This window comes from Lolium rigidum, chromosome 2 (assembly GCF_022539505.1).
Source record: "Lolium rigidum isolate FL_2022 chromosome 2, APGP_CSIRO_Lrig_0.1, whole genome shotgun sequence".
NCBI lineage: Eukaryota > Viridiplantae > Streptophyta > Magnoliopsida > Poales > Poaceae > Lolium > Lolium rigidum.
In genome coordinates this window covers 48674265-48690594 of record NC_061509.1, presented here as the reverse complement: position 1 = coordinate 48690594, position 16330 = coordinate 48674265, and the positions used below count along the sequence as shown (strand labels likewise).

The 16330-nt window shown below is 45.2% G+C and overlaps 1 protein-coding gene across 1 annotated transcript; it reads left to right on the top strand.

Annotated features, from left to right (window-relative positions):
* The first annotated feature begins 10 nt into the window (after positions 1 to 10).
* On the top strand, positions 11 to 1090 carry LOC124689690 (BTB/POZ and MATH domain-containing protein 1-like). The gene has a single exon (XM_047223178.1). The coding sequence runs from the start codon at positions 11 to 13 to the stop codon at positions 1088 to 1090; it is 1080 nt and encodes a 359-aa protein (XP_047079134.1).
* The last annotated feature ends 15240 nt before the right edge of the window (positions 1091 to 16330 follow it).

Here is a 16330-nt window from a genome sequence, read left to right as displayed (position 1 = left end):
GCCGGCGGCCATGTCGAGCAGCAAGACTTCCTCAATGGTGGCCGTTTACAGTGGCGAACACCTCTTCAAGGTCGCCGGACACTCGAAGATCACGGGAGCCAACGCATTCGTCATGTCGGATACCTTCCGCGTCGGCGGCCATGACTGGGCTATCCAGTACTACCCAAACGGCGACACAAGGGTCGTCGACGGGCAGTTTGCATCGGTGTTTCTAAGATTGATGAGCGCCTGCGAAAGTGAGTTCACGGCGTCCTACTCCTTGTGCCTTCAGGACCCCGTAACGCCAGCGACAGGAGACAAGTACAAATTCAGGTTTACCCATGCAGTACCGCCATCAATGTCCGAGCAAGTCAAGGGTTGGGGTACAGCCAGGTTTGTGAGTAGAGCTGATTTGGCTGCTTCGGGCTGCCTCAAAGATGACTGCCTAGTCATCAAAGGCACCGTTGATGTCTCCAAACTCATCGACGACACCAAGGACGATCGTGGTAACATCATCGTCGTGCCGCCCTCCAACCTGAGCAAAGATCTTGACAGCATGTTAGGGAGCGGCCTCAAGGAAGACCTGACTGTCGATGTCGGAGGTTTTAGAAGTTTCAAGGCACACGCATGTGTGCTTTGTGCGCGCTCGCCAGTGTTCCGCGCGCAACTCTGCAACCCCGTGTCCGCGATGCAAAGCACCATTCGCATCGAGGATGTGGACGCTCGTGTTTTCGAGGCTCTCCTGCACTACATGTACAACGACCGCCTGCCCGCGTCTATGGAGGAGGCCACCCAAGAGGCTACGAAAATGGCGCGACAATTGCTCGCCGTGGCTCATCGATACGAGGTAGAAAGGCTCAAGCTTCTCTGCGAGAGCAAGCTCAGCAAGGCGCTAGATGTCAGTCTCGTGGGCTTCGCTTTGGATGTCGCAGAGCAATACCATTGTCAGCAGCTCAAGGATTGTTGTCTCAAGTACATGGCAGCTGACCGCGAGAGGCTGCAAGCCATAATTGGAACCCAGGGGTTCCAGCAACTCAACACAAACCACCCTCGTGTCGTGTCTGATATCCTCGCTCAAGTTGTTGCACAACGGCTTGGTGACGGGAAGTAGTTAACCCATTTGGTACATACAATCTTTCAGAAGAGATGATGAAATGAGGTCACAAATTTTGTTTTATCATATTTTTTGTTATACCTCTACCACGCGCATCTATGACTCGATGGCGAAAACAAACTTATTATCATAGTCAGGTTTATTTTATTTTTCGTCATTCTTTGATGTGTGCGATATTAAGGGCCTTGGCCATATATTTAATAAACTGTTTAACACCCTAAATTTTGGATTTCTTAAATTGTACATAATAATGGGTACACAATATATGTGAATATAAGATGCATCAAATAATGAATTTGTTTCTCTCAATTAAATAGCACACATGTTAACCTCAAACATTAACTTCTGCACAGTGTAGATATGTTTTAATTTTTTTTGTTAACAACAGAAACCTCTTAAAGAAATGGGTGTATGTTAGCGTCAAGGGGCTTAAAAAAGCTTCCCTCCAAATTTTAAGGAAGATTACTCCATCCGTTCCAATGGATAAGGTAATTAACCACGCGCGAGGCCAAAGTATATCTCATTTTGCGGTGTCCTTTATCAGAGGATGAGGATTGCGGAATCGGTATTCTATTAACCGGACGATGTAGTAGAGTACATGGCTTACAGTAGATGAAGATCCCCTAGAGATAAGACAAGAATCATTGGATTACAAATCATCCTCCCTAAACAAACTCCATTATGGAACACGACTCACTAAAAATTGAACACCAAGTTTTCGGCTCCGCTCCTGCGCGTCGCTCCCGCGGGCGCCGCCAGGGGCGAACCCTAGCTCCTGCGCGTCCTGACCTCCCCTCCTCCCTCCTCCTCCGCCGCCGTCGGCGAGAGCCGCCGGGCAAAGCCCGTGCGGTGCTGGCGGCGGCGGGACATACCTTACCCGCTCGCAGGGGACCTGCGCGAGGCAGGCGCGGTCGGCGGCGGTGCTCCTAGGGGCTTCTGGAGCTCGGTCCGGCGGCGACGGTGTCAACACCCGGATTTTTAAGTCCAGATGCCTGTTATGCCATACATCGCAATCCCAGGAATATTGTTGTTGCGAGACATAACAGTTGAATATCATAAGTCATCATTCATTACATATCATAGTCGTCTTACAAATAGATCACATGATCCAATATTACAATAATAGTTGAACTATTGTTTCAACACACATCACAAATACATAGCGGAAGCGTAGTAGTAGTAGTGGACTATCTAATCCACAGGCCAACGCTCTGACGTCGAAGTAGTCCCTAGTTGTCGTAGACATCTTGCTCGTCCATCATCTTGATAGTTGCTGCTCCTCTTCATAGTCTGGCCATTTGAATAGCCAGGGACAAAGCCGTGAGTACTTTAAAGTACTCGCAAACTAATACTAAAGTAAGTGCTAGACAATTCTAGTAATGGTTTGCTAAGCTCTAGTTTATTTGCATAAAGCTAGTTTGAGTTCACAAAGTATTTGAGAAAAGCTTATTCAAGTGCTAACTAACTCAACTGGGAACATTAGTGTCATTCCCACCATTCAAGTGGTGATTTCAATTCAATTCACCACAAGTCATTTCACCATCACCTTTCAACATCATTTTTCAAAGATATGACATCGGAAACTGTATGGCCTTTCCAACCGTCCGTAACCGTGGACGCGGCTATTCGAATAGGTTTACACTCTGCAGAGGTTGCACACTTGTGCCACAACATTTGATTTCATCCGTCGGGATTTCCCCGAATCATCGTAACACAAGTACGCGGATCATCAACCATAACCTTTCACTTATAAATCCTAGTATGAGCACCTCTCCCCATGAGCTTGGCCTCCCAGTGAAGACCAACCGTCAACCCGGGAACCGCACAGGGCTTGGGCCGGACATTCACCTCGTTTCACGTCATTTCTCATCATTTCTTTTGTGGTAGAGGCAGCTTTCGGCATAACCCCGATGACGCTTGTTTAGAGGGAACCCATACTAAGACACATAAACTTCCAGTTAAGCCCTACCCATAATCAGGTATTGTGGGGGTACTTGATAATTGGAAAGGTATCGCATTCAAACCAACATCATTGTTTTATCAAAAATCACCATCTTCTCTTGTTCATATTCACCTTCAAAAATCATTCAATGGAATGCATCATCATTCCAAGGTTTCAAATTCATTTCAAATTCACATTGTTCCCATCTAGAGTAGTCAAGTTTTTAATTCATTAGCACTAGCTCTAATCCATGAGGGGTGCTATCTTGCTTTGCTTGGAAGAGACTAACTTCACTACTCTAGTAACCAACTTGTACTTTGACCAAAGTTAACTATAAAAGTAACTCATTTAGAAAACAAGTAAAAACTTGTAAAGTAAAAACTTGGGATGGGTTCATGTAAGAAAAGATAAGAGACATGGTGCCTTGCCCCAAGGGGCTTTGCACTTTGCAAGAATATTAGCTTGCCTTGGTGGTTGAGGTGATCAAAGTGGTCTTCTTCTCCTTGAAAGTAGACTTCCTCCCCCTCTTGATACTCCTCGGTACTAGCGTCTAATACACGAATACGAGGATACAATCACCAAGCAATTCATGGACTATTCTAAACATCACATGTATTCACACAAACTAATCTATTCACACCATTAAAACAATTAGGGTGTATTGGTTGTGATGTTTGAGGAAAAATAATTTCCTCTCATTACATATGTAAATGATAGTTTCCATATAGTTCTTGAGGAATAATTTCCTCTCATTGAATCTTCTTAAGATTTAACTTCTCAAACAATCATACATGAAATCATGTTGACCTAAGTCAACCATTCATCATCATCATTTGAGAAAATGATTTAAATGAGGTAGAATACCTCATACTATTTAACAATGCCTATTATGATTTAAAATCACCAAGCATTTCATTTGAAAGTATTTAGACCAGGGGTCAATACTTCATATGAAAGTATTGGTGACAAGATTTAAATGAAGTGAAGCACTTCATATAATTTGCATAATAGTTTTGGATAATATGAACTAAATAAACTAGCCATATTGTCCATTAATTAAACTAAAGCATGATCATGCAAAGTGACCACACCATTTTCTTGCATAAACAATTAGTGTAAGTCAAATGTGAGCTATTGGAGTTGGAATTAACTAAATATCTATTTTGGTTGATTTTTAATAATTATTCAAAGGCAGAAAAGTCACTGTCTTGTTTATTTTTCTACATTAATTCTACAACATATATGGGTTTTAATCCAATGGCATTGTGTAGAGAAAACTCTAATATTTCCAAACATATAAAGTTTGTAAAATTTGGCCAAGTAGATTTGGAGTTATTCAATTTATAGCAAAGCATCTGATAGCAAATTATCTAAAAAGAATTAAACGAAAATTTGAATCAAACGGGGGCGGGAAACGAAGTGGGCCGGCCCAGCTGCTGCCCGGGCCGTTCGTGCATGGCGCATGCACGTCGCCCGCGCGCAGGGCGCGCAGATCGTCGGATGACGATCCGACGGCGCTGGGCCGTCGTCTTCCTCGCGATTCTGCAACCTTGCAGGGGCCGTAACTTTCGCCTCGGAGCTCGGATTGCGGCGGGGTTGGTGGCGTTGGAATGCTCTTTCCAAGGGCTTCAAAGTGGTATAGGTTTTGGAGGCTAGGGTGACGAAAGTTTGGGCGGTTTTGAGGGTTGCCGCCGGTGCACTCCGGCGAGGTTTTGGGGCCGTGGAGAGGCAAGGAGGGAGGAGGAGAGGCTCGAGGAGGGAGAGGAGGATGTTTCTATGTGTGGTGGTGCTGTCCAAGGCGAGAGGAGGGGTTTATATAGCGTGCAGGGGCGGGAACGCGACGGGGCGGCCATGGCGGCATGTGGCGAGGTCGACATGGTTCTGGCGCGTCCGCCGGCACGGGAGCGTGTCTGGCGGGATGCTGCCGTCTCGTGGTGCACGCTGGTGAAGGGAGAGGGCGAGAGGGGCCCCGGATCGACGGCGCTGGTCGACGCACGGTCGTGTCCAATGCATGTCGTGGCACGACCCGTTCCCGGCGGTGGCGGGTCTCTCTCCGACCAGGGCTAGGCTAGGCAGGCTCAGTAGGGTGTGAGGGAGTAGGGGGACATGGTAGGCCAGGCTAGATAGGTGGGGAGAGAGGGAGAGAGGGATGCCATGTGTGGCATGGCCGGCATGGCCATGCACATGCATCTCTAGGGTCTCCCTTAGGGTTGCTGTGCTGCTGTGAGGAGGAGAGGGGACCAGGGGACAGGGTAGAGTGGTTTAGGGCCTTAGGGTTGGGTGTAGGACACTATTTCAAATAGTGTGGGTTGTCCCCTATTTATGTTTCATCAAATTTTGCCCAAATTTGGGTGAGTTCATATGGCTGCAAAATTTGAAAATGGTGTGTTTGGTTAAGTTGTAATTGACCAGAGACAACTATGTGTGGTGGTGGAATTTTAAAAATCAAATAATTGCAAAATTTGACCAAGTGAGATTGTTGCATATGTTAAAAAGTTCCAACTTTGCATGAGCATAGTTTTTGATCCAAGATGAATTTGGCATGGTTGTCTTTACAAAAGTTGTTCATCTTGATGTCCTCTTGGATGACATGCAAAGAGTTGAGAAAGTTTAGTTTGAAAATATTGAATTGCAAGGGCTCAAAGTAGTGATCAGACTATAATTGGCAGATTTGACCAATATCATATGTGAGCCAAATTTGAATTTGAAATTCATTTGAGTTGTGTTTCTTTGATTCCAAAAGTTGTAATAAGTGTTTAGTATCATTATTCAACTCTTGGTGAAGGCCAAATTGGTCTAGGTCAAATATTTGGAAAAATGGCATAAACCATATGTGAGGGTTTTGTGAATTTCTAACTATTTATTCTTTTATTTTTCTTGGCCTCACTTTGACAAGGGTGAGGTTTATTTGATGTTAGATTGTGTGGGGACAAAGGTTCAAACCATTTTGAGGCAATGGGGGTGTCTAGGTCAAGATTTGCAAAATTGGCTAAATGTGTATGTGAGTGAAAATGGAATTTTCTCACTATTTGATTTCTCTCCATTTGATTTGACTTTTCTTGACTCTAATGTGATTCTTATTAGTTTAGAAACATTTTCAAACCATTGAAACTATTTCAAATGGTCTTGTTCAAAGATTTGCAAAAATGGCCATAACACATAAGAGGTGATGTGTCAAATTTCATTAAACTTGTAAATTGTTCCCATTGCTTTACTTGGGCATGGGTTAGGGTCAATTTAGTGTTATATTAGGTTGAGAGATGGTTTCACATCATTTGGGTAAGGTTTAAAGTCATAGGGCAAGAATTGAGTATTATGGCTATGTGCCACATATGCCTCTATGCATATGTTGCATTTGATTTTTAGTTTGACTAGGCTTGACCCAATTGATGTTGTTGAGTGTTGAAATGGTATATAGGAGTTATCCAACCATTCACTACAAGTCTTAGGGTCACGATCCTCAATTTCACAAATTTGATATTTTGCTCTCATATGCCTCTATGGCATGTGTTTGATTTTATTTTGTTTCACACTTGAATTGGTTGGTAAGTGCTTTGTTGAGTGTGTTGAGGTATTTCAATTCATCTACTCAAGGTAGACAAGGCAAAGCTCATCATTTTCCACAAGTATCCATAGGCTTGCATATGCCTTTTTCTTAAATAAGATCTTTTCTTTTTATTTTATTTTTCAAAGATTGATGACAAGAGGGATGAGGTTTAGGGTTTAGTAAGTTTTGCAAGGGTTCACCACCATTTTAGCAAAGTAAGAAAAGTAGAGTTCAAACCCTCCATGTTAGGGCTATAGGCCCACATATGTATTTTTCTTTAATTTAGGTTTCTCAAAATAGATCCAAATGATTTTTGAGAAGGTTAGGGTTTAGGGTTTTTCTTATTTGATTTCTTTATCTTTTATTTTATTTGGTTTGTGATCTTCACTTGATCACTTTAAGGTTTTAGGGTTTATCACATAAGCATAATTACACTCATCATGGCAAAAACACAAGTAATAGGTATGAGCACTAAACATAGCACTCTATATAGGAAAAGTTTTTGTTGGTTCTCATTTTTGGAAAAAGGAAATTTGTTTTCTCTTTGTTTTGAAATTTGGGGTGTTACAAACCCTTCCCCCTTAAACAAATCTCGTCCCGAGATTTTAAGAAAAGTTAGGTTCCTAAGAGAGATTGGGCGATATGATTGAACAGGAAGACATACTTGGCATGGCCTGAGGTGCTTCCTGGGCTTCATTGGCAGTCATGTTGTAGAGGCGGCCGTTGTTGTTGTTGTTCTGGTTCCTTCTTGCGGCAAAGCGGCGTTGGTTCTGAGCAGGTGCAGCGGTGTTGGCGGCAATCTTGGCTAGCTTCTTGGGGCACTCATTGCAAGTCACAAGATGAGAGGGAATTTTTCTAGGGTTGGTTTGGATAAGAATTTGAAAAGTTGAAAACTTGAGTAGTGTTGAGGGGGGTAAAAACCAACAACACTTTTTCATTCATACCAAACATCACACATTACAATTCTAACACACCGTTGGTTTGAAGAACCATTCATCGCTCTACGATACAAAGGGATCCTGATACAAACTCTTGCGTAAGTGTGAGTTCTACTAAAGTGATCAAGTGGGCAAAATTTTAGGTAGAATTTCAAGGAAAAGTAGAGCATGGATTTCTTATTTTTAAAAGATCTCAAGGATAAGAGTGAGAATAAGTTTTCATAAATATCTACTTCATTGGTTTTGAAACTAAGTTTTTCAGACGTCCATTCTAACTAGGGTCTCCTAAGGTCAAACAATGGCTCTGATACCAACTTGTCAACACCCGGATTTTTAAGTCCAGATGCCTGTTATGCCATACATCGCAATCCCAGGAATATTGTTGTTGCGAGACATAACAGTTGAATATCATAAGTCATCATTCATTACATATCATAGTCGTCTTACAAATAGATCACATGATCCAATATTACAATAATAGTTGAACTATTGTTTCACACACATCACAAATACATAGCGGAAGCGTAAAGATAAGGGACTCTCTAGTCCACAGGCCAACGTCTGACGTCAGAAGATTCCCTAGTTGTCGTAGACATCTTGGTTGCCGTCATCTTGATAGTTCTGCTCCTCTTCATAGTCTGGCCATTTGAATAGCCAGGGACAAAGCCGTGAGTACTTTAAAGTACTCGCAAACTAATACTAATGTAAGTGCTAACAATTCTAGTAATGGGGTACTAAGCTCTAGTTTATTTGCATAAAGCCAATTTGAGTTCACAAGTATTTGAGAAAAGCTTATTCAAGTGCTAACTAACTCAAGTGGGAACATTAGTGTCATTCCCACCATTCAGGTGGTGATTTCAATTCAATGCACCACAAGTCATTTCACCATCACCTTTCAACATCATTTTTCAAAGATATGACATCGGAAACTGTATGGCCTTTCCAACCGTCCGTAACCGTGGACGCGGCTATTCGAATAGGTTTACACTCGCAGAGGTTGCACACTTGTGCCACAACATTTGATTTCATCCGTCGGGATTTCCCCGAATCATCGTAACACAGTACGCGGATCATCAACCATAACCTTTCACTTACATATCCTAGTATGAGCACCTCTCCCCATGAGCTTGGCCTCCCAGTGAAGACCAACTGTCAACCTGGGAACTGCACAGGGCTTGGGCCGGACATTCACCTCGTTTCACGTCATTTCTCATCATTTCTTTTGTGGTAGAGGCAGCTTTCGGCATAACCCCGATGACGCTTGTTTAGAGGGAACCCATACTAAGACACATAAACTTCCAGTTAAGCCCTACCCATAATCAGGTATTGTGGGGGTACTTGATAATTGGAAAGGTATCGCATTCAAACCAACATCATTGTTTTATCAAAAATCACCATCTTCTCTTGGTCATATTCACCTTCAAAAATCCTTCAATGGAATGCATCATCATTCCAAGGTTTCAAATTCGTTTCAAATTCACATTGTTCCCATCTAGAGTAGTCAAGTTTTTAATTCATTAGCACTAGCTCTAATCCATGAGGGGTGCTATCTTGCTTTGCTTGGAAGAGACTAACTCACTACTCTAGTAACCAACTTGTACTTTGACCAAAGTTAACTATAAAAGTAACTCATTTAGAAAACAAGTAAAAACTTGTAAAGTAAAAACTTGGGATGGGTTCATGTAAGAAAAGATAAGAAACATGGTGCCTTGCCCCAAGGGGCTTTGCACTTTGCAAGAATATTAGCTTGCCTTGATGGTTGAGGTGATCAAAGTGTTCTTCTTCTTCTGGGTAGAATCCTTCCTCTTCCTGGTATTTCCCGGTACTAGCGTCTATACACGAATACGAGGATACAATCACCAATTAATTCATGGACTATTCTAAACATCACATGTATTCACACAAACTAATCTATTCACACCATTAAAACAATTAGGGTGTATTGGTTGTGATGTTTGAGGAAAAATAATTTCCTCTCATTACATATGTAAATGATAGTTTCCATATAGTTCTTGAGGAATAATTTCCTCTCATTGAATCTTCTTAAGATTTAACTTCTCAAACAATCATACATGAAATCATGTTGACCTAAGTCAACCATTCATCATCATCATTTGAGAAAATGATTTAAATGAGGTAGAATACCTCATACTATTTAACAATGCCTATTATGATTTAAAATCACCAAGCATTTCATTTGAAAGTATAAGACCAGGGGTCAATACTTCATATGAAAGTATTGGTGACAAGGTTTAAATGAAGTGAAGCACTTCATATAATTTGCATAATAGTTTTGGATAATATGAACTAAATAAACTAGCCATATTGTCCATTAATTAAACTAAAGCATGATCATGCAAAGTGACCACACCATTTTCTTGCATAAACAATTAGTGTAAGTCAAATGTGAGCTATTGGAGTTGGAATTAACTAAATATATATTTTGGTTGATTTTTAATAATCATTCTAAGGCAGAAAGGTCACTGTCCTGTTTATTTTGCTACATTAATTATACAACAGATATGGATTTGAATCCAATGGCATTGTGTAGAGAAAACTCTAAGATTTCCAAAAATATAAAGTTTGTAAAATTTAGCCAAGTAGATTTGGAGTTATTCAATGTATAGCAAAGCATCTGATAGCAAATTATCTAAAAAGAAATAAAAGAAATTTGAATTTAAACGGGGGCGGGAAACGAAGTGGGCCGGCCCAGCTGCTGCCCGGGCCGTTCGTGCATGGCGCATGCACGTCGCCCGCGCGCAGGGCGCGCAGATCGTCGGATGACGATCCGACGGCGCTGGGCCGTCGTCTTCCTCGCGATTCTGCAACCTTGCGGGGCCGTAACTTTCGCCTCGGAGCTCGGATTGCGGCGGGGTTGGTGGCGTTGGAAAGCTCTTTCCAAGGGCTTCAAAGTGGTATAGGTGTTGGAGGCTAGGGTGACGAAAGTTTGGGCGGTTTTGAGGGTTGCCGCCGGTGCACTCCGGCGAGGTTTTGGGGCCGTGGAGAGGCAAGGAGGGAGGAGGAGAGGCTCGAGGAGGGAGAGGAGGATGTTTCTATGTGTGGTGGTGCTGTCCAAGGCGAGAGGAGGGGTTTATATAGCGTGCAGGGGCGGGAACGCGACGGGGCGGCCATGGCGGCATGTGGCGAGGTCGACATGGTTCGGCGCGTCCGCCGGCACGGGAGCGTGTCCGGCGGGATGCTGCCGTCTCGTGGTGCACGCCGGTGAAGGGAGAGGGCGAGAGGGGCCCCGGGTCGACGGCGCTGGTCGACGCACGGTCGTGTCCAATGCATGTCGTGGCACGACCCGTTCCCGGCGGTGGCGGGTCTCTCTCCGACCAGGGCTAGGCTAGGCAGGCTCGGTAGGGTGTGAGGGAGTAGGGGGACATGGTAGGCCGGGCTAGATAGGTGGGGAGAGAGGGAGAGAGGGGTGCCATGTGTGGCATGGCCGGCATGGCCATGCACATGCATCTCTAGGGTCTCCCTTAGGGTTGCTGTGTCTGCTGTGAGGAGGAGAGGGGACCAGGGGACAGGGTAGAGTGGTTTAGGGCCTTAGGGTTGGGTGTAGGACACTATTTCAAATAGTGTGGGTTGTCCCCTATTTATGTTTCATCAAATTTTGCCCAAATTTGGTTGAGTTCATATGGCTGCAAAATTTGAAAATGGTGTGTTTGGTTAAGTTGTAATTGACCAGAGACAACTATGTGTGGTGGTGGAATTTTAAAAATCAAAGAATTGCAAAATTTGACCAAGTGAGATTGTTGCATATGTTAAAAAGTTCCAACTTTGCATGAGCATAGTTTTTGATCCAAGATGAATTTGGCATGGTTGTCTTTACAAAAGTTGTTCATCTTGATGTCCTCTTGGATGACATGCAAAGAGTTGAGAAAGTTTAGTTTGAAAATATTGAATTGCAAGGGCTCAAAGTAGTGATCAGACTATAATTGGCAGATTTGACCAATATCATATGTGAGCCAAATTTGAATTTGAAATTCATTTGAGTTGTGTTTCTTTGATTCCAAAAGTTGTAATAAGTGTTTAGTATCATTATTCAACTCTTGGTGAAGGCCAAATTGGTCTAGGTCAAATATTTGAAAAAATGGCATAAACCATATGTGAGGGTTTTGTGAATTTCTAACTATTTATTCTTTTATTTTTCTTGGCCTCACTTTGACAAGGGTGAGGTTTATTTGATGTTAGATTGTGTGGGGACAAAGGTTCAAACCATTTTGAGGCAATGGGGGTGTCTAGGTCAAGATTTGCAAAATTGGCTAAATGTGTATGTGAGTGAAAATGGAATTTTCTCACTATTTGATTTCTCTCCATTTGATTTGACTTTTCTTGACTCTAATGTGATTCTTATTAGTTTAGAAACATTTTCAAACCATTGAAACTATTTCAAATGGTCTTGTTCAAAGATTTGCAAAAATGGCCATAACACATAAGAGGTGATGTGTCAAATTTCATTAAACTTGTAAATTGTTCCCATTGCTTTACTTGGGCATGGGTTAGGGTCAATTTAGTGTTATATTAGGTTGAGAGATGGTTTCACATCATTTGGGTAAGGTTTAAAGTCATAGGGCAAGAATTGAGTATTATGGCTATGTGCCACATATGCCTCTATGCATATGTTGCATTTGATTTTTAGTTTGACTAGGCTTGACCCAATTGATGTTGTTGAGTGTTGAAATGGTATATAGGAGTGATCCAACCATTCACTACAAGTCTTAGGGTCACGATCCTCAATTTCACAAATTTGATATTTTGCTCTCATATGCCTCTATGGCATTATTACTTTCTTTTCAAAATCTTTTGTTTCACTTTGGATTGTGTTTGAGAAGTACTAGATAAGGTTTGTGAAGGTTTTCCAATCCTCTAAATAAAGTAGAAAGGCCTAGGGTAAAGTTTTACAAAAATAGCCATAGGCACATATACCTCTATGCATATGTTTGATTTTATTTTCTTTCTCACTTGAATTGGTTGATAATTACTTAGTTGGGTGTGCTGATGTATTTCAAATCATATACCAAGGTCAACACTCAAAGTTGGAGCATTTGCAAAAAGTAGCCATAGGCTTGCATATGCCTTTATTATTTAATATTATCATTTCTTTTTATTTTGTTTTACAAAGATTGGTGATAATGAAGGATGAGGTTTAGGGTCTTAGTGAGGTTTACCATGGTTCATCACTATTTTAGCAGAAGAAAGAATGGTAGAGTTCAGAATTCTCTATATTAGAGCTATAGGCCCACATATGTCTTTTTCTTTAATCTTTGGTTTCTCAAAATAGATCCAAATGATTTTTGAGAAGGTTAGGGTTTAGGGTTTTTCTTATTTGATTTCTTTCTCTTTTATTTTATTTGGTTGGTGATCTTCACTTGATCACTTTAGGGTTTTAGGGTTTATCACATAGCAAAAATAACACACATCATGACAAAACACAATTATTATGTATGAGCACTAGACATAGTACTCTATGTAAGAAAAGTTTTTGTTGGTTCTCATTTTTGGAAAAAGGAAATTTATTTTCTCTTTGTTTTGAAATTTGGGGTGTTACAGACGGCGAGGCTTGGCGGCGGCTGTTCTCGGCGGAGGTGCGGGCTGCCGCAGCGTATGGCGGAGGGCGACGGCGGAGGGCGACGGCGGAGGAGGCTGCTGGCGGCGGCCCGGGTTTGGGCCAGGCGGGCCCCGATCTGGGCCAGGCTTGCCGCGTCCAGGGCCAGGAAGGCCGTGGAGGTAGCCGCCGCCGGCGGGGCTCCTCCCGAGTTGCACCGCCGTTGGTGCCGGACCTGGGCCAGGTGGGCCCGGATCCGGCGGTCCTCGGCGATACGGCTGCGCAGTCCATCTTCTGCCCGGGAGGGCCGAGGTGAGGCTCTTGCTCGAGTTCGGTGGCGAGTTCTTCGATGCCGACAAAGTGTCCGGCTTGACCGGCGGCATGGCGGCATCGACAACGGCGCGGCTCTGTCCCCGGGCGTCGTGGCAGGGGTGCTTCTTGGCGGCGGTTCGTGGTCTCGGCCAAGGCCGTTTTGCGAGGAGTGAGGTTGCGGCGACGCCGCTCGTGGTGTGCGGTTAGCTCGTGGCAGGTCGATGGTGGCAAGGGTTGGTCCGGCCCGGTGCTGCAGGTAGATGGCGACGGCGACCTAGGCGTAGCAGTGTGGTGGCACGGCTAATGGGGCGTGATCGAGGCCTGGCAGGCGGCCGGGCCTGATTTAGGCCACATTGACCATGTTACCGCGTCCGGACGGCGGGCACCTTGGGTGTCGGAGGGTGGATCCCCTCCCTTGGGCTGCCGTGTGCTTGATGGCTGCTGTCAATGGTGCCTCCCTACCCCGCCCAATCCGAGTTGCGGCGTGCTGGTTAATCCATGGGCTCGAGTTCGTGGGGATGCCGGGGCGGCGGCCCTGGAAGGTGGACTGCGCGGTTGGCTCTTCGGCGGGCAACGTGGCGGTGGTGGTGGTCTCTCTCTTCGGTCATGAGGATGGCGTGGAGCGGACGGTGGGGGATCCTGGTGTTGGCGGCGTTTCGGCCTCGGCAACCCCCAGATCGTGTTTGGGATGCCCAACTTGGGGACAGCGGGCGGCTGAGTTGTCGGGCGTGGTGTGTGGATGCTTCCGGGCGAAAGCTCAGCGCCTCGGCGCCAACGACGGCGGTGCCTGCGGGTATCGCAACCCTCTTGGGGGCGTCGTTGTGGGTATCCGCCCCGCGGTACGGCTCCGGGTGAAAGCCCTTGACCTCATGGTCTCGACGGCGGCGGCGAATGCGTCGTTTTCCCTCTTGGGGGCGTCGTTGTGGAGCCCCGTTTCGACTCGGTCCCGCGTCAATGTCCTCGTGGCAACTTTGGGGTCTCTGTGTTCTTTTTTGTTTTTCTTTGATCTGCTTTGTAAGAGGCTCTCCTCTCCACCTTATATCGGTTCGGCCGTTGCGGCTTTATTTATAAAGCGGGGCGAAAGCCTAGTTCGAAGAAACAAACTCCATTATGCATACACTGTAACTACCTCCGATGGAGGCCTTGTTGGCTTCGCTTTGGATGTGGCGGATGAATACTATTGCCAGCAGCTCAAGGATTGTTGTCTCAAGTACATGGCAGCAGACTGCGAGAGGTAGTTGTTGCACGACAGCTTGGTGACGGGAAATAGTTAATTTAGTACGTACAATATTTCAAAAGAGACGGCGAGAGGCAATTTCTTTCACAAATTTTGATTTCTCTAGCTATTAGCTAATCAGCCTATATATCTCGAGAAAATTACAAAAACCACCACATACCAGGCAGATGTTTCAAGAAGCCACCACTATACAAAAATATTTCAAAAAACCATCACTCTAGCGCTAGCAAGTAACAAAAAGCACTGATCCTTGTCTAACGCTCGTCTAATGACGAAACTGACATGTGGGACCCACCGTCAGGTTGACGTGGCAGTCGAAAACGGTCAACGGAGGCCATCGATGAAGGGTTGCAAAATTTTGGGTTTTTTTGTAAGTTATTGTTGGGCCCACTGTCAGTCATCTCCTTGTTTCTTCTCCCTCCCCACTCCTTCTCTATCCACGGGAGACCACACGAACAGGAGGAGGTCCGGCAGTCGCGATCGGGCATGGCGACCTCCGGCTGGGCAGGGGCGGGCGGCCGCGACGAGCTCTGGATCGGCAGGGGCGGAGGCCGCGGCGAGCTCCGGCTTGGGCAGGGGCGGGCGCATCGCGGCGAGCTCCGGCTCCGGTAAGGGGCGGGCGCGGCGAGCTTGTGCTCCGGCTTGGGCAGGGGCGGGCGGCCGAGGCGAGCTCCGAATCGGCAGGGGCGGGCGGCCGCAGCGACCTGATTCTCTGGCAAGGAGGCGGGCGCGACCGGGCTCCAGCGGGGCGGCCGTTCAAGAGGAGCCAGCGGCGGCCATCCCGCGTGCCTAGCGGCAGCGCCATGCTCGTAGCTCGGCGGATGACGGCGACGCCCGTGCTCGCAGATCGACGGTGTTGCAGATCGATGGCGGCGCAGCGCTCGCAGATTCTGCCTCCCCCGCCCCCGAACATACGCCCTAGTGGCCTCTCGTTTCGCCTGGCACCTCCTCCACCAACGGCCCAACGGCGCGACAGAGTGGCGACTAGGAGAAGGAGTGGATGAAGCTACAGTAGTGGCGGGGCGAGCTTGTCTATGGCATGGGAGCTGTAATTTCTCGCCGGAGGAGTGACGGCGGCATCGCCGGTGGAGCAGTATACTCCCCGTGAATTGAGAAGAAGGGGTCAGGGTGAGGGATAGAAGAGATAGAGAGTTTAGGGCTTTTTTGCAAAGTGCACATGCCACGTCAGCCTGGCAGCAGGACCCACATGTCAGTTTGGCCATTAAATCACTGTTAGACACGAATCAGTGCTATCTGTTACGTGTTACCTGTAGACCGGTGGTTATTTGAAAAAAAATCGAATAGTGGTGGCTTTTTGAAACCATTGCCTGTAATGTGGTGGTTTTTTGTAATTTTCTCATATATCTCTGCCATGCGCATGTAGGGAAAGATGGTGAAACACCAACTCACCATAGTCAGTTTTATTTTCTTTTTCTTCCTCCTTTCATGTCTGCAATATTTGTATGGACTATGGAGCAGTATGATCTTGGTAGACCGAAAAATCTCTCGATCCGAAATTGAAGTGCCGTGTTACTGTCGAATTGTTGTTTCTTATCGAAATAGCCGAAAGCACAAAAGTGTGCCTAAACATAGTAGACTCTGAAACCCATTGATTTATTCTACTTTCTGTTTTGGTGTACAACTTCTCTTCTGCATAGATGTGCTCATAAATTAATAGGAGAATGTGAGCTGATCCAGGAAAGACGTCGG